The 23,042-nt window shown below is 45.4% G+C and overlaps 4 protein-coding genes and 1 pseudogene across 11 annotated transcripts; 4 read left to right on the plus strand and 1 right to left on the minus strand.

Annotated features, from left to right (window-relative positions):
* The first annotated feature begins 4,879 nt into the window (after positions 1-4,879).
* LOC117865885 (uncharacterized) lies at positions 4,880-6,264 on the plus strand. Its single transcript, XM_034750146.2, has 2 exons — positions 4,880-5,447; positions 5,963-6,264. Exons 1-2 carry the CDS (start codon positions 5,177-5,179, stop codon positions 6,247-6,249), a joined length of 558 nt encoding a protein of 185 aa, XP_034606037.1. The 5' UTR covers positions 4,880-5,176; the 3' UTR covers positions 6,250-6,264.
* An 826-nt stretch (positions 6,265-7,090) lies between these two features.
* Positions 7,091-9,589, plus strand: LOC117863161 (large ribosomal subunit protein uL3). The gene is made up of 6 exons (XM_034746762.2): positions 7,091-7,239; positions 7,348-7,456; positions 7,932-8,042; positions 8,260-8,564; positions 8,654-9,063; positions 9,172-9,589. The coding sequence occupies exons 2-6, from the start codon at positions 7,372-7,374 to the stop codon at positions 9,428-9,430; spliced, it is 1,170 nt and encodes a 389-aa protein (XP_034602653.1). The 5' UTR covers positions 7,091-7,239; positions 7,348-7,371; the 3' UTR covers positions 9,431-9,589.
* Positions 9,590-9,737: 148 nt separating this feature from the next.
* Positions 9,738-11,115, plus strand: LOC117863163 (5-formyltetrahydrofolate cyclo-ligase-like protein COG0212). Its single transcript, XM_072295405.1, has 3 exons — positions 9,738-10,194; positions 10,407-10,497; positions 10,705-11,115. Exons 1-3 carry the CDS (start codon positions 10,033-10,035, stop codon positions 10,917-10,919), a joined length of 468 nt encoding a protein of 155 aa, XP_072151506.1. The 5' UTR covers positions 9,738-10,032; the 3' UTR covers positions 10,920-11,115.
* Positions 11,116-12,661: 1,546 nt separating this feature from the next.
* Positions 12,662-22,492, plus strand: LOC117863162 (5-formyltetrahydrofolate cyclo-ligase-like protein COG0212). Of its 8 annotated transcripts, XR_011898863.1 has the most exons (8): positions 12,662-13,043; positions 17,871-17,961; positions 18,483-18,709; positions 18,975-19,050; positions 19,376-19,501; positions 19,579-19,755; positions 21,494-21,589; positions 21,880-22,492. XR_011898863.1 is itself a non-coding variant. In XM_034746765.2 (7 exons), the coding sequence occupies exons 1-6, from the start codon at positions 12,696-12,698 to the stop codon at positions 19,749-19,751; spliced, it is 1,041 nt and encodes a 346-aa protein (XP_034602656.1). In that variant the 5' UTR covers positions 12,662-12,695; the 3' UTR covers positions 19,752-19,755; positions 21,854-22,492. The 8 variants fall into 8 exon arrangements, 7 of the variants coding, with proteins under 7 accessions (XP_034602656.1, XP_034602655.1, XP_034602658.1 ...); XM_034746765.2 differs by lacking the exon at positions 21,494-21,589 and having other exon boundaries at positions 21,854-22,492; XM_034746764.2 differs by lacking the exon at positions 21,494-21,589.
* LOC140223307 (zinc finger BED domain-containing protein RICESLEEPER 2-like) lies at positions 14,634-16,120 on the minus strand (annotated as a pseudogene).
* Positions 22,493-23,042: the final 550 nt, after the last annotated feature.

A 23,042-nucleotide genomic window follows, 5' to 3' on the forward strand; every position in this document is an offset into this window, starting at 1 on the left:
ATAATATTAAATGTTAATATGAACCCTATTTCAATCCGATATTGGCTTGAGATCTATGTGAGTTACCCATATGTTTGCTCCTAATTACATTGTTTGTCAAATAAATCCCCTTTCCAAGCCATTTTATCATATACAGCTACGAGTAACAGTTTTTCCTTATGCACGGCATTTGTTTGCTTCATCATCAATCAATTGTGATGTCTAGGTATAGATGACTGGACTAACAAATAACCCCCTTCCTTTTTCAGCTCAGTACCCTCCCATGTGCTACACGGACATACCGATGCTGCCAGCAACTTCTGGACCTGGTGATACCATGGAGGTCTTCTTCGTCAAGGTGAATCAGATCACCAGCGACCTCCAATGGCCACTAGATGTCTATGGCATCGTCGTTGTGCGCGATTCCCTAGACTGGAAGCGCAACTACCTCTTCAGTCGAGGCAGAGATAATTGCCAGACCCTCACCTCTCAGGCATGTTCAAACATCTGTGTTTCAACTTCTGTCCTATTCCATCGCCCATTTAATCTACTATAAGCATCTCAATGCATGTATATGGTGTAATCTGCTTGGTAGTACTGGTAATATCAGCTGATTTTTATGGCGTTTAACTCAAAGCTAGCATTCGGAAGAAATATTTATACAGGTTGATACTGTGAATTAGGATCAGAACCTTTCCATCAGAGATACTTTATGCATGTTGCTGCTGGCTCTTAAAACATAAATAGTAAAACTTGGTTGTATTTTTAAAAGTATATCAAATGTAGTTTTTATAGTTGGTATCCACTTCACTTCTTGGTTGGCTGGCCCTGACATGCAAGATTTCAGTAGGTGGGCACATTTCTGATCCTTAAATCTTCATTTTAGAGAATGCTATTAAGTGGTTTTGTATGTGCATCACTGGTGAAATAAATTGCTGGCTGCTGATTCACCTTTAGTGATGGTGTTCCCAAAGGCAATTGAAATTTGCTGGCCTTTAATTTGTCTGGCTGCTGATGCACCTTTAGTGATGGTGTTCCTAAAGGCAATTGAAATTTGCTGGCCTTGAATTTGTGTCACTGTATGCAGGATTCTCTTTTGGAACTTACAGGTCCTAGCCGAGCTATCCTGCTGTGGGATGAGCCTATTTTTGAGATTGACCTGAAAGTGAAGGACAAAGGGAGTTCATCGTCTGAAGATGACAAGATTTTATGCTTGGATTTCTTTGGATACAACAACATCTCTTACAAAGGCAGTCTCAGTTACACCACTACAGAGGAAAATACTGTTTGGTGGCTGATAAGCCGGCTGAATAAGCTGAAGCGAACAGGAGGCTTGTCGCCCTCAAAATGAAGTGGTTTAGGGACAAAAAAAAAGTATAGAACAACAAAGCATCAGTTTACTTTTTAAATTTTTGCACAAAATTCACACAGAGCCAAACTCCCCTTGGGAAAGACGGATTAATACAACAGTGTTTGCCAATGGTAAAACGACTTGGGGATAAAGTGAATAAATCGACAGCAGCTTGGTGGTGACAATTATTATCTCTAATTCACCTTTACAGTGACAATTGTGATAATTGGCATTGACAGTTGGATATCTAGAAAGCCTGTCGCCACTCAATATCCTCACCTATACTCATATGTGACAAGCACCAAGACCTGCTACAATGGCTAGCTCGACCAAGTAAACCTAAGCCCGATTGAAGATTGAAGAGCAATGAGATTTGGTCCGACAAAAGAATTCACGGTCAAGACAAAGCTATTACATACTAGCTTTTGGTCTTTGGAGGCACAGCTTGTCCGGTGGCCCCATCTATTTGGACGTCTTTGGCACCAGATAAATGCAAAATATTTGCATGCCTAAGAACCAGACAGGTGCAGTACTAGCCAATAGAAACATTGTCACAAGCACATGTTGCACACCCCCTACGCTGGCATCCTTTTTTGTCACCGCTTGCCTTATCCGCTCCAGCACGCGCCGCCGGCCACCTCCGCCCCGCGCCCGCCGCCGCCGGCCGTCCTCCGCCCCTCGCCCGCCGCCGCCGGCCGTCCTCCGGCCTCCCTGCGCCCGCGCCCGTGCCATCCTCCGACCCCGTGCGCCCATGGCCAAGATGGGGATTTTGGCCCCACGAAGGGACGAAGCCGCGGGGAGCCCCTTTTTGGGCTTCTCCTCCCTCTCCTGGCTCCTCTCAGCGAGATTTCCGGAGCTTCAGGTATGAAGCCGGTTGAGAAGCCCTACCAAAGGGGGCCTAAGTTTAGTCCGGGGTACCCCCTAGAGGCATCTCGTTAACCTTCTCTTCGGTGGCGGGGCAAAAACCCTAACCTTCTCGGCGGCGGAATATGGAGGCGATGGATCTGGAGGCGAAGCTGGGTGAGAACGGCCACGGCCACAAGGGGTCTGATCTGGATCCGGAGAAGGCCACGGGTCAAGTGCTTCAGGGCGGCGATGCTAAAAGGCCCCGCGAGGCCGACAACGGCGACCACCGCAGCGCCATGGAGACGGATGAGGAGGAGGACGAGGAGCTGGGGCCGGAAAGTTGCTTTGAATTGCACCGCAAGAGTTGGCTCTCGATGTTCGGCAGAAACGGCGCCATCCCCTTCGAGGCCGAGAGTACGTATTCACCTGCACATCTCTCATGCTTTTCCTCGTCTTGATCAAGCATTCGTTTCTTCTCTTATATCAAGGAGGCATATATAATTAGACGCGTGAACTTGCTGGGGACTGGTGCTTGAGATCAATGGTAGGAGGTCGATCTGTCTAGCCAGACGGGGTGTAGGTCTACATTCTTTAATTTAGAAGAACGCCATGATGTGGGTCATCCGTTTTAGATCCTGTTGTTTACAAAACCTACTGATTTTATTTTAGAAAGAATAAAAGATAATATTAAATGTTAATATGAACCCTATTTCAATCCGATATTGGCTTGAGATCTATGTGAGTTACCCATATGTTTGCTCCTAATTACATTGTTTGTCAAATAAATCCCCTTTCCAAGCCATTTTATCATATACAGCTACGAGTAACAGTTTTTCCTTATGCACGGCATTTGTTTGCTTCATCATCAATCAATTGTGATGTCTAGGTATAGATGACTGGACTAACAAATAACCCCCTTCCTTTTTCAGCTCAGTACCCTCCCATGTGCTACATGGACATACCGATGCTGCCAGCAACTGCTGGACCTGGTGATACCATGGAGGTCTTCTTCGTCAAGGTGAATCAGATCACCAGCGACCTCCAATGGCCACTAGATGTCTATGGCATCGTCGCTGTGCGCGATTCCCTAGACTGGAAGCGCAACTACCTCTTCAGTCGAGGCAGAGATAATTGCCAGACCCTCACCTCTCAGGCATGTTCAAACATCTGTGTTTCAACTTCTGTCCTATTCCATCGCCCATTTAATCTACTATAAGCATCTCAATGCATGTATATGGTGTAATCTGCTTGGTAGTACTGGTAATATCAGCTGATTTTTATGGCGTTTAACTCAAAGCTAGCATTCGGAAGAAATATTTATACAGGTTGATACTGTGAATTAGGATCAGAACCTTTCCATCAGAGATACTTTATGCATGTTGCTGCTGGCTCTTAAAACGTAAATAGTAAAACTAGGTTGTATTTTTAAAAGTATATCAAATGTAGTTTTTATAGTTGGTATCCACTTCACTTCTTGGTTGGCCGGCCCTGACATGCAAGATTTCAGTAGGTGGGCACATTCCTGATCCTTAAATCTTCATTTTAGAGAATGCTATTAAGTGGTTTTGTATGTGCATCACTGGTGAAATAAATTGCTGGCTGCTGATTCACCTTTAGTGATGGTGTTCCCAAAGGCAATTGAAATTTGCTGGCCTTTAATTTGCCTGGCTGCGGATGCACCTTTAGTGATGGTGTTCCTAAAGGCAATTGAAATTTGCTGGCCTTGAATTTGTGTCACTGTATGCAGGATTCTCTTTTGGAACTTACAGGTCCTAGCCGAGCTATCCTGCTGTGGGATGAGCCTATTTTTGAGATTGACCTGAAAGTGAAGGACAAAGGGAGTTCATCGTCTGAAGATGACAAGATTTTATGCTTGGATTTCTTTGGATACAACAACATCTCTTACAAAGGCAGTCTCAGTTACACCACTACAGAGGAAAATACTGTTTGGTGGCTGATAAGCCGGCTGAATAAGCTGAAGCGAACAGGAGGCTTGTCGCCCTCAAAATGAAGTGGTTTAGGGACAAAAAAAAAGTATAGAACAACAAAGCATCAGTTTACTTTTTAAATTTTTGCACAAAATTCACACAGAGCCAAACTCCCCTTGGGAAAGACGGATTAATACAACAGTGTTTGCCAATGGTAAAACGACTTGGGGATAAAGTGAATAAATCGACAGCAGCTTGGTGGTGACAATTATTATCTCTAATTCACCTTTACAGTGACAATTGTGATAATTGGCATTGACAGTTGGATATCTAGAAAGCCTGTCGCCACTCAATATCCTCACCTATACTCATATGTGACAAGCACCAAGACCTGCTACAATGGCTAGCTCGACCAAGTAAACCTAAGCCCGATTGAAGATTGAAGAGCAATGAGATTTGGTCCGACAAAAGAATTCACGGTCAAGACAAAGCTATTACATACTAGCTTTTGGTCTTTGGAGGCACAGCTTGTCCGGTGGCCCCATCTATTTGGACGTCTTTGGCACCAGATAAATGCAAAATATTTGCATGCCTAAGAACCAGACAGGTGCAGTACTAGCCAATAGAAACATTGTCACAAGCACATGTTGCACACCCCCTACGCTGGCATCCTTTTTTGTCACCGCTTGCCTTATCCGCTCCAGCACGCGCCGCCGGCCACCTCCGCCCCGCGCCCGCCGCCGCCGGCCGTCCTCCGCCCCTCGCCCGCCGCCGCCGGCCGTCCTCCGGCCTCCCTGCGCCCGCGCCCGTGCCATCCTCCGACCCCGTGCGCCCATGGCCAAGATGGGGATTTTGGCCCCACGAAGGGACGAAGCCGCGGGGAGCCCCTTTTTGGGCTTCTCCTCCCTCTCCTGGCTCCTCTCAGCGAGATTTCCGGAGCTTCAGGTATGAAGCCGGTTGAGAAGCCCTACCAAAGGGGGCCTAAGTTTAGTCCGGGGTACCCCCTAGAGGCATCTCGTTAACCTTCTCTTCGGTGGCGGGGCAAAAACCCTAACCTTCTCGGCGGCGGAATATGGAGGCGATGGATCTGGAGGCGAAGCTGGGTGAGAACGGCCACGGCCACAAGGGGTCTGATCTGGATCCGGAGAAGGCCGCGGGTCAAGTGCTTCAGGGCGGCGATGCTAAAAGGCCCCGCGAGGCCGACAACGGCGACCACCGCAGCGCCATGGAGACGGATGAGGAGGAGGACGAGGAGCTGGGGCCGGAAAGTTGCTTTGAATTGCACCGCAAGAGTTGGCTCTCGATGTTCGGCAGAAACGGCGCCATCCCCTTCGAGGCCGAGAGTACGTATTCACCTGCACATCTCTCATGCTTTTCCTCGTCTTGATCAAGCATTCGTTTCTTCTCTTATATCAAGGAGGCATATATAATTAGACGCGTGAACTTGCTGGGGACTGGTGCTTGAGATCAATGGTAGGAGGTCGATCTGTCTAGCCAGACGGGGTGTAGGTCTACATTCTTTAATTTAGAAGAACGCCATGATGTGGGTCATCCGTTTTAGATCCTGTTGTTTACAAAACCTACTGATTTTATTTTAGAAAGAATAAAAGATAATATTAAATGTTAATATGAACCCCGTTTCAATCCGATATTGGCTTGAGATCTATGTGAGTTACCCATATGTTTGCTCCTAATTACATTGTTTGTCAAATAAATCCCCTTTCCAAGCCATTTTATCATATACAGCTACGAGTAACAGTTTTTCCTTATGCACGGCATTTGTTTGCTTCATCATCAATCAATTGTGATGTCTAGGTATAGATGACTGGACTAACAAATAACCCTCTTCCTTTTTCAGCTCAGTACCCTCCCATGTGCTACACGGACATACCGATGCTGCCAGCAACTGCTGGACCTGGTGATACCATGGAGGTCTTCTTCGTCAAGGTGAATCAGATCACCAGCGACCTCCAATGGCCACTAGATGTCTATGGCATCGTCGCTGTGCGCGATTCCCTAGACTGGAAGCGCAACTACCTCTTCAGTCGAGGCAGAGATAATTGCCAGACCCTCACCTCTCAGGCATGTTCAAACATCTGTGTTTCAACTTCTGTCCTATTCCATCACCCATTTAATCTACTATAAGCATCTCAATGCATGTATATGGTGTAATCTGCTTGGTAGTACTGGTAATATCAGCTGATTTTTATGGCGTTTAACTCAAAGCTAGCATTCGGAAGAAATATTTATACAGGTTGATACTGTGAATTAGGATCAGAACCTTTCCATCAGAGATACTTTATGCATGTTGCTGCTGGCTCTTAAAACGTAAATAGTAAAACTTGGTTGTATTTTTAAAAGTATATCAAATGTAGTTTTTATAGTTGGTATCCACTTCACTTCTTGGTTGGCTGGCCCTGACATGCAAGATTTCAGTAGGTGGGCACATTCCTGATCCTTAAATCTTCATTTTAGAGAATGCTATTAAATGGTTTTGTATGTGCATCACTGGTGAAATAAATTGCTGGCTGCTGATTCACCTTTAGTGATGGTGTTCCCAAAGGCAATTGAAATTTGCTGGCCTTTAATTTGTCTGGCTGCTGATGCACCTTTAGTGATGGTGTTCCTAAAGGCAATTGAAATTTGCTGGCCTTGAATTTGTGTCACTGTATGCAGGATTCTCTTTTGGAACTTACATGTCCTAGCCGAGCTATCCTGCTGTGGGATGAGCTATTTTTGAGATTGAATTTTTAGTTCCGACTAAAAATCCAAAACACCGCCTAACAACCACCGAAAACAAGAGAAAAAAAAAAGGAAAAAGAGCGTGATGAACTCGCCGCCATGCGCGTGCGGATGTGCCATCATCCATCCCATCCATCGAGATGACGGCCCGAGAGCGCGTCGCGCGGCTCGCTCGCTGCTTATCCGGTAGTGCCTGGGCCGGATCGGCCCGATACGCCGTGCCAGGCAGGGCACGGCCCGTTAATGGCCAACACGCCCTCCCCGTCCCACGCGTCCCCCATATAAAAGGTTGCGCTTGCGCCCAACCCTAGCCCTCTCATTCTCCCCTCCCGGCTCCCTAGCAGCCGCCGCGTTCCCATCTCTCCTCCATTGCCGGCGACGAGCTCCTACCAGGTACCCTCCCCTTCTTTTCCTTTCTGCTGTACGAAACGGAGCGCTCTACATGTATGTGTACACCCATGTCCTATGCTAATGGTTTCATGGGTGCCCTGATTGCTACAGGTAAGTAGGAGGAGGTCGGCGAGGATGTCGCACCGTAAATTCGAGCACCCGAGGCATGGATCCCTCGGCTTCCTCCCTAGGAAGCGGGCCTCCCGCCACCGCGGAAAGGGTACGTGCTGCTACACCGATGCATTCGTCTGGATACTTGTGTTTTCCCAATCGCTTGAGTTGTAGCTTATCTCATGTGTTGTGTACCAGTACTCTTATTGTAACATGATTTCATTTGTTGTGCGTTGGGTAGATTATGGAGATTGCTAAATTGAATGAAATTGCTGTCATATACCTATATTTCTAGGTGCATGATTGATCTGTTCACATCTTAGATTCATTTTATGATTTTATGACTAGTATATTGCATTTGGGATCGCTAGTGTTCTTGAACCATGGTGGTAAGTTGTGTGCCGCAAACATTGAATGTGGAAATACAAAATGATGAAGCTGTCGTGAATTTTTAGGTTTTGTCAGTGGTTCCAAATGGAAGATGGTCTTATCTTTTCTAATATATATGTTTAATTGTTGCTTCTATGCAGTTCAATTAATGGGTATGATAATATGTCTGATATGCCAATTCTCGTTTTATGCAGTGAAGTCCTTCCCTAGGGATAACCCGACGAAGCCCTGCCACCTCACTGCCTTCCTTGGCTACAAGGCTGGCATGACACATATCGTGCGTGAGGTCGAGAAGCCTGGCTCCAGTAAGTAAACTCTGTCAGTGGAAGCAGCTTCTTTATAATGTCCCTTTGAGAAAACAATTACTGTTATTTTTGTTGGTAATATAACCATCAGACGAGGAAACTCAAGAATGCGACCTGATTATTCTATCCATATCTGGTCCTTTAGTTTTCGAAATCAAATTGTTATTTGTTGGCGGTATGTGAATGGGATGTAATATCGCCATGTGATTTTGTGCAGAGCTCCACAAGAAGGAAACCTGTGAGGCTGTTACCATCATTGAGACCCCTCCTCTTGTCGTTGTTGGACTTGTGGCATACGTTAAGACCCCACGTGGTCTGCGTACCCTCAACTCTGTCTGGGCCCAGCACCTGAGCGAAGAAGTGAGGAGAAGGTTCTACAAGAACTGGTGCAAGAGCAAGAAGAAGGCTTTCACCAAGTATGCCCTCAAATATGACAGTGATGCAGGCAAGCAAGAAATCCAGGTGCAACTTGAGAAGATGAAGAAGTATGCTTCAGTTGTCCGTGTTATCGCCCACACTCAGGTGATTTTTCCATTCACTAGCATTGCAGCTCAGTAATTTAGTGTTTTACTGTGTTCTGTTCTCACATGTTATGCTGTTTCTGATTTCAGATTAGAAAGATGAAAGGTTTGAAGCAGAAGAAGGCCCACCTCATGGAGATCCAGGTTAACGGTGGCACTATCGCAGACAAGGTTGACTATGGCTACAAGTTCTTTGAGAAGGAGGTCCCCGTTGATGCTGTCTTCCAGAAGGATGAGATGATTGACATCATTGGTGTCACCAAGGGTAAGGGGTACGAAGGTGTGGTTACCCGTTGGGGTGTCACCCGCCTTCCCCGCAAGACCCACAGGGGTCTCCGCAAGGTTGCCTGTATTGGTGCCTGGCATCCTGCTAGGGTGTCGTACACTGTTGCCCGCGCTGGTCAGAATGGATATCACCACCGTACTGAGATGAACAAGAAGGTTTACAAGATCGGCAAGGCTGGACAGGAAAGCCACGATGCCTCTACAGAGTTTGACAGGTGATGCTTTCTATATTCTCTGCAGTTACATGTTTATCCACAATCTTGAATTTGTTGTTTCCATTATTTATACCTGTACGGATTAATGAATTTGCTCCATGTTTACAGGACTGAGAAGGACATCACTCCCATGGGTGGCTTCCCCCACTACGGTATCATCAAGGGTGACTACCTGATGATCAAGGGCTGCTGCGTGGGCCCCAAGAAGAGGGTGGTGACACTCCGCCAGTCCCTGCTGAAGCAGACCTCACGGCTGGCGTTGGAGGAGATCAAGCTCAAGTTCATCGACACCTCGTCTAAGTTCGGGCACGGGCGCTTCCAGACCACCGACGAGAAGCAGAGGTTCTACGGCAAGACCAAGGCCTGAGCTGAGGTTCTGCTGTCGAAGCAAGATGTCTTACCAGATAGTGTTCAGTTTGTTTTTTCTCAGTTTTGTTGGAGATATTCGGAGGACCGGTTTGTGTTGCTACTGTGAGCTGCTTTCATTGCAGATGATTAAAGTTATTACAAATTTTGAACTTGGTAACATGTTGGATTCTCTGGTATGGCATGGTGTGCTGGTGCTGCCTGTCAGCGCAATTGTTTACTCGCGGCGCTTCCTGATAGTTTCTCTTGTGACTGCTGTCCGCGCCCGTGTCACAGCTTCACGATTTCATTGTTGTTTCTGTACAGTCATCCTTTCTCCCAGTCCGTTCGGCGGGTGAAGTGTGAACTGAAAACCTGCTCCTAGTAGCAGGTAAACCAAAAAATTGTCAGAAATTTCAATTTCGGGCAAAAATTTTCGTACTTGAATAGTTTGCATGTGCATTTTTCAAAAAGAGAAAAAAGTGAGGTCAACGGTGACAGTTTTTAAAGGCGAAGTTAGTCATTCAGATTGGAAGCCGGCTCTTGTTGCTCTTCTCCAGATTGAGCTTTCCCCCAAAAATCCCAGTTCCAATTACTCGCGCTCTGCTCCGGTGGCAGGAGGGGATGGCCTCGGCCGCCGCCGTGGCGGACGATGATGGGGCGTGGAAGTGGGCGATACGGAAGCGGGTGTGGGACGCGCTGGAGGTTGATGGCGTCGCGCGAGACCCCCGCCCCGCCCACCACGGCATCCCCAACTTCGACGGCGCCGCCGCCGCAGCCAACACGGTGCGCTCCCTCCCTCTCTCTCTCGCTGTACCACGGCTGACGGCCTGACGCCAACTGCCGGTTCACTTGCCCGCCAGAGCCCTACCTGTCAACAGTGTGTGCTTTACAATCAGCTTCAATACGATGAATCTCGGTCTGGTTTTCCTTGCTGTTCTTGAAGCCTCGTATCCAAGAAATCCTTGCCCACTTGCTTAGTTTTGAACTGTCTGCAGTTGGGAAGGCTTGAAGTATTTCTGAATGCTCAATGCGTAAAGGTCAACCCTGACTCGCCTCAGAAGCAAGTTCGGTTCTTAACACTGTCAGGTCAGTTGCCTGTGATTGCTAGTACTACTTATGGCTGCCTGAACATGTTGAGCTCCCATCCAAGTTTTCCATACGATTTGCAACTTTTTGAGCTGATGCTAATTTTCTTTGTTAGGCATGTTACCTGGGCATGTGCAAATGAACTGTATTCTTACCATTTTCTTTGTTCCTGTTGTTCTTACAAATGGTGCTAATTGTGTCATCCAGGTGATAAGAAGCTGTTGACTCCACAACCTCGACTGACGACAGAACTTTTCTCAGTTCTGGACTCCCAAATGATACCCGCTGGGTGCATTCCTGAGGCATCCACTCCTGTTGCTGCAGCCAAATATGGGAGACCGATAGGCCTAGATGAAAAGTTCAAAGTGGATCTAATTGTGATTGGGTCGGTTGCAGTTGTCCGAATTCAGGAGCACGACTAGGGAAGTGGATCTAAGTGCTTTAATAGAAAAAAAAAACTAGATTGACTTGATTCCGATCTGGCCAGCCAAATGACAAACTATGCTTTGCTTACCACTATTATGTACTCCTATGATTTTGTACATGAACATCAACTATAGGGATTTGCAGAGCTGGAATATGGAATGCTTCGTTATATGGGTGCTATAGATGATTCAACCGTGATAGTAACAACTGGTGAGTCCTCTTGTTTCTATTTCATACAGCTGGTAACCCATCTTTTACATGGATCTCTCTCCTTTTTTGTTATGTAGTATGTTTGGTGTGTTTTGAGCACAAATAAGAGCTATTTCCCCGTCAACAGCATGTCATGAATCGATGTAACTTAGCAGATCTGATTCGAACAATGTTTGAAATACAAATGTCCCCATATACAGATGTTTTCCCCCTACCGCACTGACCCAAAGGTCACTTTGGTGACTTAATATTCAATGATCTATTTACGAGCATGCTTTTATCTCTTTTTATTAGTTGTAAAAACTATTTACGTTTCCCCTGTTTTCCTTCTTTGATTTGATTGGAAATTGATTACCTTTTACTCGTATAATTCTTGGCTTATCACTAACACATGCTGTGAACCTGTCCACAACTACAGTGCATGACTCGCAATTAGTGGACGACATTCCAGTCGAGAAGCTGCAAATTCATGATGTGCCGGTTGCATTTGCACCCCAACTCAGGTCATCTTCACCAACACCACGATCCCAAAGCCGCAAGGTCTGACCGATAGCGTCACATATCACCTCTTTAACCTACAAAGAAGCCTTCTGCCTTAAACGACTTGGGGTGTTTGGTTCTTTAGTCCAGACTAAAATTTATATCACATCGAATATTCGGACGTCAATTAGGAGGACTGAATATGATCTAATTATAACACTAATTATATAGATGGAGGCTAATTCATGAGACAATCTATTAAGCCTAATTAATTCATCATTAGCACATGTTTACTCTAGCACCATATTATCAAATCATGAACTAATTAGACTTAATAGATTCATCTCGCAAATTAATCTCTATCTATGCAATTGGTTTTATAATTAGTCTATGTTTAATATTCCTAATTAATATCCAAACATTCGATGTGATAGGAATTTTAGGAGGTCCCAAAGAACCACCCCCTTAACATCGGGGAACTTGTGCGCGCAGAGATTTACTGGGAAAAATTGTCTCCACAAAAACTGGGCCAGATCCGAGTTCTCAGAGAGCTTAAGGCACGCATAGAGCAGGAGATGGGAACCAAGCTTCCTTGCGGGCCTCCTGTGAAGCTACCACAAGCATCTAAACAAGAAGGACTGGAATGTAAGAGGGAGGGAAGATGAAATGTCTGTGAAGTGAAGCTACCAGCAACATGGGGGTTGATTTTGTGGAATTCTATTCTAAGCCGTATGCACCTTTTTTTTTTGGGCAAATTGAAATATTTTCACCTTTCCGGAGTTCAGAGATCTACACTTCAGTTTCCCTGAGCTACTGTGCAGATGGTTGTGTAACTTGTGTTGTCGAGTATTTCGAATTGCAAACATCAAGCTCAGATAAAAATGCAGAGTATTTTCAAACTGAAATGATGCTGGCTGTTGTGTTGTGGACTTGTGGTGTTGCTGGCTCGCCACACGCCTGCGCATAGGCCCCCACCGTTTCTACGGGGCCCACACGCCAGCGTTACGAGATGATCCGTAGCTCCCCGAATCCGTTGCTCCCTGGCGCGCGAGTGGGGAGCGTGCACACAAGCCAGCCAAGCGATGCCGCTCCTCTTCCCCAAAGCCGCGCCGCCGCTACCACTGTGCCTCGCGGCTCGGGTTTCCCGCGGCGCGCGCCTCGCCGTGGCGTCCACGGCCGGGGGCTCCTCTTCGGCCTCGGCCTCGTTCGACGCGGCCGCCTTCGAGGCCGAGCGCCTGCGCCTCGACGCGGCGGCACGGGACGGGATGGCGTCGGCTGCCGCGGCGGCGGAGGCGGACCCGAGGGCGTGGAAGTGGGCGATACGGAAGCGGGTGTGGGACGCGCTGGAGGCCGAGGGTATCGCGCGGGACCCGCGCCCCGTCCACCATCGCATCCCCAACTTCGACGGCGCCCCCGCCGCCGCCGACGCGGTACGCTTGCTCGCTCTCTCGCCTCCCCGTTCCAGTTCTACATTTCGCTAGCGGCCCGGCATTTCGTGGCTTGCATTCTCCGACTCTTGCTGGTGAAATAGTTGGATTTATTTGGATCGCGATTATTAATCTCGATCCAAATTAGGCGGCTATATGTAAATACCAGGGTGGTTATTGCATATATTTGGATCGCGACTATTGATCGCGATCCAATCTAGGGGTCTATTTATAAAATGTTAGGGTCTGTTTTTGCATATATTTGGATGCGATCCAAACTAGGGGGCATTTTGAAATATATCCTCGAAGGCGACATGCCACATCCGGCGAGGTCGCGCTGCCGCCGGCGATCTCCGTTGGCCTGGCTGGCCGCCGCTATGCGTCCCCTGCGATCCTCGTCAAGTCCACGCGTCCTAGCCACAGGCTTCGAGACCCCTCGCACGCTGCCGCCGCCGCTCACGGACCTATCTCCTCGTGAGACGCCGCGGCGGCTGTGCCGGCGCGCGGTGCTCGCAGGCTGCCGCGGCCCGGGCCTCCGAGTTGTTACGGAGATGCGCTCGTCCACGGTGCACATGGAGCCACCGGATCCATCCTCCAAGCGCATGCCGACTGTGCGCGACATGGCTCCAGTCAATCATCGTCAGAGAGTCCGAAACCGTTTTGCGTTGCTGGCTCGCCGCATCCATTTGTTAGCACGAATAGCCCTGCTAGTGGGGGGTGTACCCGCCCCTCACCCACCCCTAACCGCAACAGCTAAGGATAATCACCCGCCCCAACCCCATCCAAAAAATAAATTAATCACCCCGCCCCACCCCGCCCTATAAAAATGGGTACCCATGGCAGCTGCATGCCATTAATTTATTTTTCCAGAGCTACAGCTAAAAAAACAAGTGTCTTAAGCCAAGTGTCTTAAGTTACAGTTAAAAAAACAAAACAAGTCTCTTGATCTACATAATAGACACTTCAGAAGCCCTGTCTTCTAGCTGCTCGTCCTGGTTTCTTTAACTTCTTCCCAATGGTCTCTTGATAATCAAAATGGTAAACAGCTTGCCCGACCAAACTAAAATGGGCCATGCACTCATTTACTCATTTTTTTCTATCAATTCTCACTGTCTGTGTGTCAAGGAGATGTAGGTCACTGAAACATGTAGAATGAGACCCCCCACCAAATATCAGAAGATATCGCTCTGCAAAGCAAGCAGCAGCATGCTCTGATCTTGGAGAAGGGGGAGTGCCTCTGAAGAGCAACAGCATAGTTTTAAAACAGTCAGATATTGATCCTGCACATCAAAGCAAAGCAAGTATAATACAAGTTTCATCGCATGTCCTAGACCAAGTGTAATTACCAACTGCAAGCTAAATATGCATCATTCTCATGTCACTTTCAAGTTTGGATCTCCACAGTTATATAAGAAACCAGTTCAACATTAACAGGAAGGAGGACCATTCCTATCCAGTAGGGACCCAGACCCAGAACATAAAAATACAATCATTTGTACCAAAAAAATTACTAATGTCAGTTAGCCAACTGAACAAATTTTCTTCATAGAACTTACGTGGTCTCAAATTCATCCCAAGTCATGGTCTCAAGATCAAGAATGTGCAGATCATTCAGAAGTGATCTCTTTAGCCTGATTTTTGCTCAAGTCAATGTCAATAAAGTTCCTGCACACCTTCTCATAAAAGAAGTCTAAGAAGTCAACTTTTGTTCTTGGATCAAGTATGCTGCAAATAACAAGGACCATATTGTAATTTCCATTCCAATACTTATCAAATTTCCTCTCCATTGCTTTTGCCAAATCTGCGATAACCTCATCCTTGTACCATTCTGGACTATTTAGAGTTTGATGGATACAAAGCACATTATCCAGGAACATGTGGGAAGTAGCGTATCTATCAGCTGAGAACGCCCTGGTAGTTTCTTCAAAAACTCCAAGAAACTCACCAATGTACTCAACTTTGCTAAACTCATCTTGAGTTGGAAATGGTTGCTGATTTGCTTGGGCATATCGCTTCAAGACGATCTTGTACTTTACTGCCTCCATAATCATGGCATGGGTTGAGTTCCAACGGTTGGGAACATCAAGGACTAAACCAGCCTTTGCAGCAAGACATTCCCTTTGAGCTATCTCATTGAAATCCTGGATACGCGATGGTGATGAGTTAATGTGCCTAATCAGGTCTCTTATCAACTCTATCATAGCACTAACAATGTTCATACCATCTTGGACAAGAATGTTGAGTATATGAGCACAACATCTAACAAGAAGATGCTCACCACCAAATAACATGTCAGACTTTCCGCTTTCTTGCAAAAGATCACAAGCTGCCTTGTTATTTGTTGCATTATCGAGTGTGATGGTAAACATCTTCTCTTTGATACCATAATCTATTAGAACAGTTGTAATGGCTTCCTCAATAGCTACACCCGTATGTGGATACTTCAGATCCTTAAATGCAATTATCTTTTTCTTCAAAACAAAATCAGGGCCAATATAGTGAGCTGTCACACAAATATATCCCAACTTTTAGTTTGATGTCCAAAGATCAGATGTGAAGCAAATGCGAGAGTTAAGACTCTGAAGTTCACTTCGCAATTCTATCTTTGCTCTCTCAAACTTAGCAACACATTCATTACGAATCATTTGTCGCCCTATGCATCTAAATGCAGGTTGCAATGATTCCATCCAAGGCTCAAACCCTTCATCATCAAACTTATTGAATGCTACATCAGCTCTAACACATCATGCAATCATCAAGTCACGACTTCTCTGTTGATTAAAGGTGAATGAACTATCTACAGGCTTTTTCTTCATTGTAGCGACAAATTTGTTCCTATCATCACTAGGGATTGTGGGGCAATGCTCTGCAATGTGAGTTCGAAGGCTGTTTGTACCTGATTTTCTGTTCGCAGTCAACTTTGTTCCACAGTACTTGCAAATTGCTTTTAGGACACCATCTATCTCGACCAAATCCGGCTCATAATATTCCCAGACTGGTGCCCTTCTGTTTGGTGTTTGCGAGGAATTGTTGTTGGTGCTCTCACTAGTACCAGAGGCCTCTAACCGATGAGAAGACATCTGTTTCAAAAAATATAAAGTATAAAGTAGAAGCAACGTTGTGTAAAAGTAGAGTGACATCTGCCAAATTAACAAACTGACAAGATTTCGTAATGAAACAGATGAACTGATAATAGCACAAAGTAGAAGCAACGCTCTCTATTTAACAAACTGACAAGGTTTCAGCTTAACTAGTAGCACTAGCAGAGAAGCACCAAAGGCCCTCCATGTAGTTTCTGTAGCACTAGCTGGGCTCATTCATGGTGTGAAAATAAAGGTAGAGTAGCAGAGAAGCTTAGACGAACCAATAAACTTTTGTCCTAGACCTTTTCTTTATTGCTATACATACTGACATCATTGGTCGTTGCTTGTTTGTTAATCAAAGAGTTAAAAATCACTTTGTTATACCAGTACAATAGAGTCGTATAAACCATTTCCCCTTTGGATGCAGAGCAATTGGATGCAGAGCATTTCCCCTTTTTACTAGTCAAACACATAAAGTTGTGAAAAAATTGTACTGCCTAATTTTCCCTGTACAATAGATGTTTGTAACCCTTCATAAAACTGTCAAACTGACCCAGGTCGTGAACTAACTAACAATAATCGAAATGGAAGAATCAATTTGGTCGGTTAACTATGCATTCCTCCTAATCATGTCGCTCGTGCAGAGGTTCTTTGCAGAGGTTCTTTGCTGGACAAAGATAGCGCACCTGTGTGTGGGTACTGTGGCTGGCGATTTAGCCTAGCCTGCTAATGGGAGGAGGACGGCGCGAGGGGCCTGGATCTAGCGCCTCCCTGCAGATCAAGCAAGAAGAAGGGTTGAAGGCCGACAGCTCCGTCTCCTCGGTACCGCCCCTGCAGATCGGGATGAGTTGATGAGGAGAAGAAGGGGAGGGGTAATCTGGAGGGGATGGAAGGTGGGAGGTGCAAGAAGAGTACCTGGATCTGCCGCCGTTGTTGGAGGAGAGCGGCGGGAGCGGGGGTTGCGGCAGACGGTGCTGGCACCGGCGGCGTCGCCGGAGCAAAGGCACAAGGGGCTCCGGACTCGGCGGTAGATGGAAGAGCGGCGGATCCACGGACTTGGTGGCGTATCCAGAGAGGGCAATCGGCAGGGACGCAGGGTGGGGCGGCTCGCGACTCGGCGACTCGCGTGCGGGGTGCTGGCCGCATGATGTGGGAGGCCAACCCGCCCCCGACCCGCATTTCAGTACACCCAACCCGCCCCAACCCATTAACCTCTGGTACCCATTCCTACCCATCCTAACAAAACCCGCGCGTGGACCCGCCCCAAAATACCCGTATCAACCCGCCCCACTAGCAGGGCTAAGCACGAATCAGTTCCGATCACGATCACGATCAGAGCATGTGTAATGTGAAATCATGCCAGATGAATTGGATCTTCATTGACAACGTGATATTGATTGCCAAACGGTGCGTTGCATTTCACCAGGCCTGTTTTCAGTTATAATGTGAATGTGATGTGAGACACCTAAAATGTTTCAGCTATCCTATTGAATGGGGTGCTTCAACAAATTGCTTTGTTATCTTGTTCATCTAAATGTGTAAGAAACTGTAACGTGACAGCAGTTTCTTGATATCAACAGGTGCTTACGCTATAGCATGTGTTACACTTGTTGATCCATCCAAATACAATTTGCTTAGTTATATTCTAAAGCCTATTGTACATGCAATCCAAGGTCCTATTCTTGTTGCTTAGCAGTTTATTTATGCACTCAATCACTAATATCACAATGTTTCAATATGTCACCAGTTGGGGAGGCTTGACGTATTTCAGAATTCCCAGTGGGTAAAGGTCAATCCTGACTCGCCTCAGAAGCAAGTTCGGTTCTTAACGCTGTCAGGTCAGTTACCTGTGACTGCTACTACTTATGATGGCCTTAACATCTCTAAATATTCTTTCTAGCAGTAGCATATTAGCATCTGCACAAATTTTGTCTGACGATACATATCAAAACTGTAGTACATCTGCCTCTTAGATTGACTGTCAGTTTGATCCTTGTTTTGCTTACACAAGTAGAGTAGCTGTCAGTATTGACAACCTTTCCTGCAGCTAGACAGGTTATTGAAGTCACTTTTTCTGGTGTAACGTTGTATGATCAAGTGTGTTCTGAACTGCCCTTAAATAGTGAGTTCTGAATTAGGTATGTGGAGCATGATATATGAGGTCGATTCTTGCTCACTTCCACAGGGTGCATATGTCAGTATATCACTCTTTCCTAATTATCTTCCTTAAGTCAGTAGTAGTAGCACTCGATCTCGTAGAATTTTTGTGCTGCAAACAAAGGCATACTCGTTGCATTAGGAGTCCAAGTTTGCTGTACAATTTTCAAGTTTTGATCTGATGCTCCTTTTTGTCATCCAGGTGATAAAAAACTGTTGACTCCACAACCTCGGCTAAGGACAGGATTTTTCTCAGTTCTGGACTCTCAAATGATACCCATTGGATGTGTTCCTGAAGCATGCACTTCTGTTGGTGCAGCAAAATATGGGAGGCCAATAGGTCTAGATGAAAGGATTAAGGTGGATTTGATTGTGATTGGATCAGTAGCAGTTGATCCAAGTTCAGGAGCACGGTTGGGGAAGGGTGAGGTAACTATTCTCTCTTGTATATACAGTTGAAATCAAGTAGATATTGTTGTTTCTTTCTACATTTGAACAGTAATAGTTAATAGAGCACCAATGAAGCTTTCACGGTTTCCCCTTCTTTTCCCCCTTCCTTTGACAGAAAATAAACTAGATCAAATTGATGGTCTTCTGTCCAGTCGACACTGCCTTAAAATGAAAAACTGTTCTTAACAAAGTTAAGCTCTTCCTGTTCTTCATCCATAACTTCATCTATGAACTTCGACTACAGGGATTCGCAGAGCTGGAATATGGAATGCTTCGGTATATGGGAGCTATAGATGATTCGACCATGATAGTAACTACTGGTGAGTTCTCTTTATTGATTTTGCTGGCAAACTTTTTCTTAAATGGGTCAGATTTTCAGTAATTCAGTATTATTGATACACAGGATCCTATATATTTCTTCTTGTTTTTGAGCTCAAACAACAACTATTTTAGCCTGTGATTCTAGCAAAGCTTGAGATAAGTGGATATCGTCTTTGCATGCATGCCTCATATATTCTTTTGTTGAGTTGGAAAACTTTTAGCGCATTGTTTCTTGTGTTGGGCTAGAAATTTACTAGTTATTGCATATTTATTTCGCGGCTAGTCACTAACACAACTGGCAACGATGTCTATGCTTGCTTACAGTGCATGACAAGCAGTTAGTGGATGACATTCCAGTGGAGAAGCTGCTAATTCATGATGTGCCGGTTGACATTATCTGCACCCCGACTCAGGTCATCTTCACAAAGACCACAATCCCGAAGCCACAAGGTTTGACTGGTTACTATTACTTGTTTAACCTGCAAATAAGCATTATGTGACCAGATATTGGGGACTTCCGTATGCAGGAATTTACTGGGAAAAATTATCTCCGGAAAAATTGGGCCAGATCCGAATTCTGAGAGAGCTGAAGAAACGCATAGAGCAAGAGACAGGAACTATACTTCCTTGTGGGCCCTCGGAGAAGCTACCACCAACAGCTCAGAGAAGGAGGCGAGTCAGGCAACAACGACGACGATAATTGTGTATGCTTATCTTAACTGCTTTTATTGAACACAAGCTACGCATACCGTTTTCTTGGGGGAGAATCAATATATATTCTGCATGGTTCAAAATTTAAAGCATCCGATTTTAAGAGCATTTGGATGTCGCAGATGTTGGCAATGGCCAAGGTGAGTTCCTAGAACTCCTAGAACACATCACACACCCACACTATCTGGAGGTAGAAGAAGGGGATGAGAGAACAGCACACACACGCACAAACACTTTGCACAGGTTCAATTGGTGCTGCTGAACTGATTTGAGCTGCAGCTGCTCATCTACTCTTTATAGAGCACAAAGTCAAACTAGAGTACACAATGGTATGAGTGAAACTACCAACTACACTACCAACTACTAGTACTATACATGACAAGGCATACTGCCCTTCTAGTCATGGCACTGCTGCCATATACGGCTGGCAGTGGCCACTATTGGCCAAGGAGCTTACCTGCTCCATTTACTTTCAGCAAAAGGAAGAGTGAAACAAGAGCTAAGCAATTATCCAACAGCAGAAACACCAGAAATGCCCCTGACTGATGAGGCAATGAGAAAACTTGTGGCTGCTTCCATGCCCATTTAATTTTTGTTTGCCAGTATAAGGCTCCATTTGTCATTGCAATGGCTTTTGAAAAGCACCTTTTTTTCCTGGATGTTGCAGTTAGTTGAAACATATTTTACATAGTTGCAATAATATAATACCTTTAGAATTAGTAATGATTTAGGGGACTACTGGATTCAATTTCGACATCATAGCAACCAACCTTAGGAACCCTGGCATGAGTAAGTAAATTCTTGAACGAGTAATATAATTTGAGTCATTGTTAACCTAGGTTTATGAAGTCTGTCCAATATGAAGAGAGGCAGACCAAAATTGACATGGGAAGAGGCAATAAAAGGAGATTTGAAGGGATGGAATATACCTAAAGATTTAGCCCTGGATAGGAGTGCTTGGAAAACAGCTATTCATGTGCATGAACCCTGATTTGTGGCTCTTGTTGGGTTTCAACTCTAGCCTACCCCAACTTGCTTAGGACTGAAAGGCTATGTTGCTGTTGTATGAAGTCTGTCCAATTATCGGAACTTGGAACAAATAAACTCTCATAGAGACATATTGAGCTATGGTTATTTAGTTAGTAAATCCTAGGTTGCAAATGTCCTACTGAGCAGCCACTTCAGATGATCACTTTTTGTGTGCTGTTCAGTTTGGGTAGTTGCTATCTTCTAGGATTCCTTACCCAAGGACATAGGTGGCCTAGTCAACCCCAACCATCATCGACTATAAACTATATTTTTCATGAATGTGGTAGGCTCCAAGAGTTAGTTTCCTTTCTCTTTTCTGAAAGAAAGTAGAATTGGGCGAAGTGCCAGAACAGGTGTGACCATTTACCATCCCAAGTGGCGGTGCCTAGCGAGTTACTTCTGGGTTCTTGTGCCTCCTCACTTTGATAAATCACCTAAACCTGCACTAGGTGTAGCAAGAATTATCAAAGCACTATCGCATATCCACTGACAGAAGTTTGAAAATGGAACATGTGCAATCACTTGTGACTGGCTTTATTTATATATTTAAATTTTTGTGTACTACCCTACTGAAGTACTAATACAATTTATCCAGTGCTAGAAGAGCATTGTTCTTGTTGTCTTGGTTGATGTTGACCTTTCTCATAGCCATGGGCCAGAGCTACCACAAACTAATGGATCTACTTGTAATCTCTTCTTCAGACTGCTTTGTAGAAGATTCAGTTAGCTGCAAATGATAACTACTAAATTTTGGCGTAGTAAATTAAGTTCACGGCAGTGTAATTCAATTTGAGCAAGGTCAGTCTCTACAGAGTGAGATCCCAGATTAGTGTATCCATGTTTGAACCAGATTAGGCTTTATTTCTGATAACTGGCCACATCTGCCCGCCATTTTCCTTTTCATTTGGCACATACATATGCATGCAGATTCCTTATGCCTGACACGTTAATGGATATCATGTAAAAAACAAGAAAAAAATATGACTGTTAATGTAAAACTCTTGCTCTTAGAGTCTTAGTCTTTTATGTTTTGCATCATGCTAACTAAGTAACTGTATTTAGGGACTGGTAACCTTTTCTTTTGATAGGAAAGCTATTGGTGTATCAGTTTTCAAGAGTAATAATATGCAAAAGAATGAACCACCACTGTCTTGACCTTCCATGTCTTTGCATCGATGGTAGCTGCCAATGACTTTGCTCAGTGAAGGAGGTTGCTGAACGTCAGGTGGTAGGAGCAGGCATAACCTAAATGTTGACATGGGGGAGCAAAAAATTCCAAACCACTCCAATTCTGCGTTCAAAATGCTTTGTCCCAATTCCTCATTCTTCAGCATGAGGACAGCACTCTTTGGAAGTTCAAACTGCTGTCCATCCACCCCGTTCTGGATGTTGTCACTAAAGCAATGCTGCTCGTGTGGAAACAGGGCAGGCAGGGCATCTGGCATGTACCTTGACCTGCCGCCTGTTGTGCATTGGGACCTTATATTTTGCCTCGGATTTGCAACTGGCACATTCTACTTGATATACCTAGTCCAACCACGTTCCTTTATTTGTATATAGACATAGTCAATGTGATGCTGCAATCAGATTTTGAATTTGCAAGTGCCATTGTAATCAGTTTTGTTTTATAGTACTATAACCTATGCGCACAGTTTGGATTTGCGACTGCATCTTCGTACTACGGAGCTGTCCCAACTTTCAGCAGCTGATCTTGTATTTCTTATTACCTTTTGGAGGATGAAGAGATAGTGCATGGTCTTCATAAGCAATGAACTCGATCGTCAACTATATCTATTAGATAATAAAAGAACATGCCGTGGTCAAATGCACGTACACAAACACCTACTGCAAGGTGCATTTCTCGTGACGTGACGGCGTATCTAAGCAACCATGTTGGCGTAAGGAAATGGTTGTTTTGTACTTTTGTTTGTCGGACGAAACGTAAGGCGTGATGAAGATGGACGACAGGCCCACGCGAGGACTGGTCTGTGCTGTCCTGGCCGTCCGATCGAGGTCTCAACAGTCTAGATCGCTCGTTCACGTCGTCACTTGCCTGCTGTCTGGTGGTGATTAGCGAGCAGCGGCATGCCGTGTTTGGACTAGGGAGCGCGACGGTCCTGTTCGCTCCGAGAATAGCCTTTTCCCTGTTAGAATCTGTGCGCAGATCCAGGCTCATCGCAGGTATTATGAACTGGATGCGTCTCAAAAGACTTAGTTTAATGGGTTATGTTCCTACTATAAAGAGTTCAAA

This window comes from Setaria viridis, chromosome 7 (genome assembly GCF_005286985.2).
Source record: "Setaria viridis chromosome 7, Setaria_viridis_v4.0, whole genome shotgun sequence".
Classification (NCBI taxonomy): Eukaryota; Viridiplantae; Streptophyta; class Magnoliopsida; order Poales; family Poaceae; genus Setaria; species Setaria viridis.

Excerpts from the sequence above, each read along its gene's own strand:
- LOC117865885 (XM_034750146.2), top strand. The coding sequence starts at position 5,177 with ATGGAGGCGATGGATCTGGAGGCGAAGCTGGGTGAGAACGGCCACGGC. Across the intron at positions 5,448-5,962 it reads CATCCCCTTCGAGGCCGAGA|CTCAGTACCCTCCCATGTGC; the intron begins GTACGTATTCAC and ends TTCCTTTTTCAG.
- LOC117863161 (XM_034746762.2), top strand. The coding sequence starts at position 7,372 with ATGTCGCACCGTAAATTCGAGCACCCGAGGCATGGATCCCTCGGCTTC. Across the intron at positions 7,457-7,931 it reads CTCCCGCCACCGCGGAAAGG|TGAAGTCCTTCCCTAGGGAT; the intron begins GTACGTGCTGCT and ends CGTTTTATGCAG. Across the intron at positions 9,064-9,171 it reads GCCTCTACAGAGTTTGACAG|GACTGAGAAGGACATCACTC; the intron begins GTGATGCTTTCT and ends CCATGTTTACAG.
- LOC117863163 (XM_072295405.1), top strand. The coding sequence starts at position 10,033 with ATGGCCTCGGCCGCCGCCGTGGCGGACGATGATGGGGCGTGGAAGTGG. Across the intron at positions 10,195-10,406 it reads CCGCCGCCGCAGCCAACACG|TTGGGAAGGCTTGAAGTATT; the intron begins GTGCGCTCCCTC and ends AACTGTCTGCAG. Across the intron at positions 10,498-10,704 it reads TCGGTTCTTAACACTGTCAG|GTGATAAGAAGCTGTTGACT; the intron begins GTCAGTTGCCTG and ends TGTGTCATCCAG.
- LOC117863162 (XM_034746765.2), top strand. The coding sequence starts at position 12,696 with ATGCCGCTCCTCTTCCCCAAAGCCGCGCCGCCGCTACCACTGTGCCTC. Across the intron at positions 17,962-18,482 it reads TCGGTTCTTAACGCTGTCAG|GTGATAAAAAACTGTTGACT; the intron begins GTCAGTTACCTG and ends TTTGTCATCCAG. Across the intron at positions 19,051-19,375 it reads GACCATGATAGTAACTACTG|TGCATGACAAGCAGTTAGTG; the intron begins GTGAGTTCTCTT and ends GCTTGCTTACAG.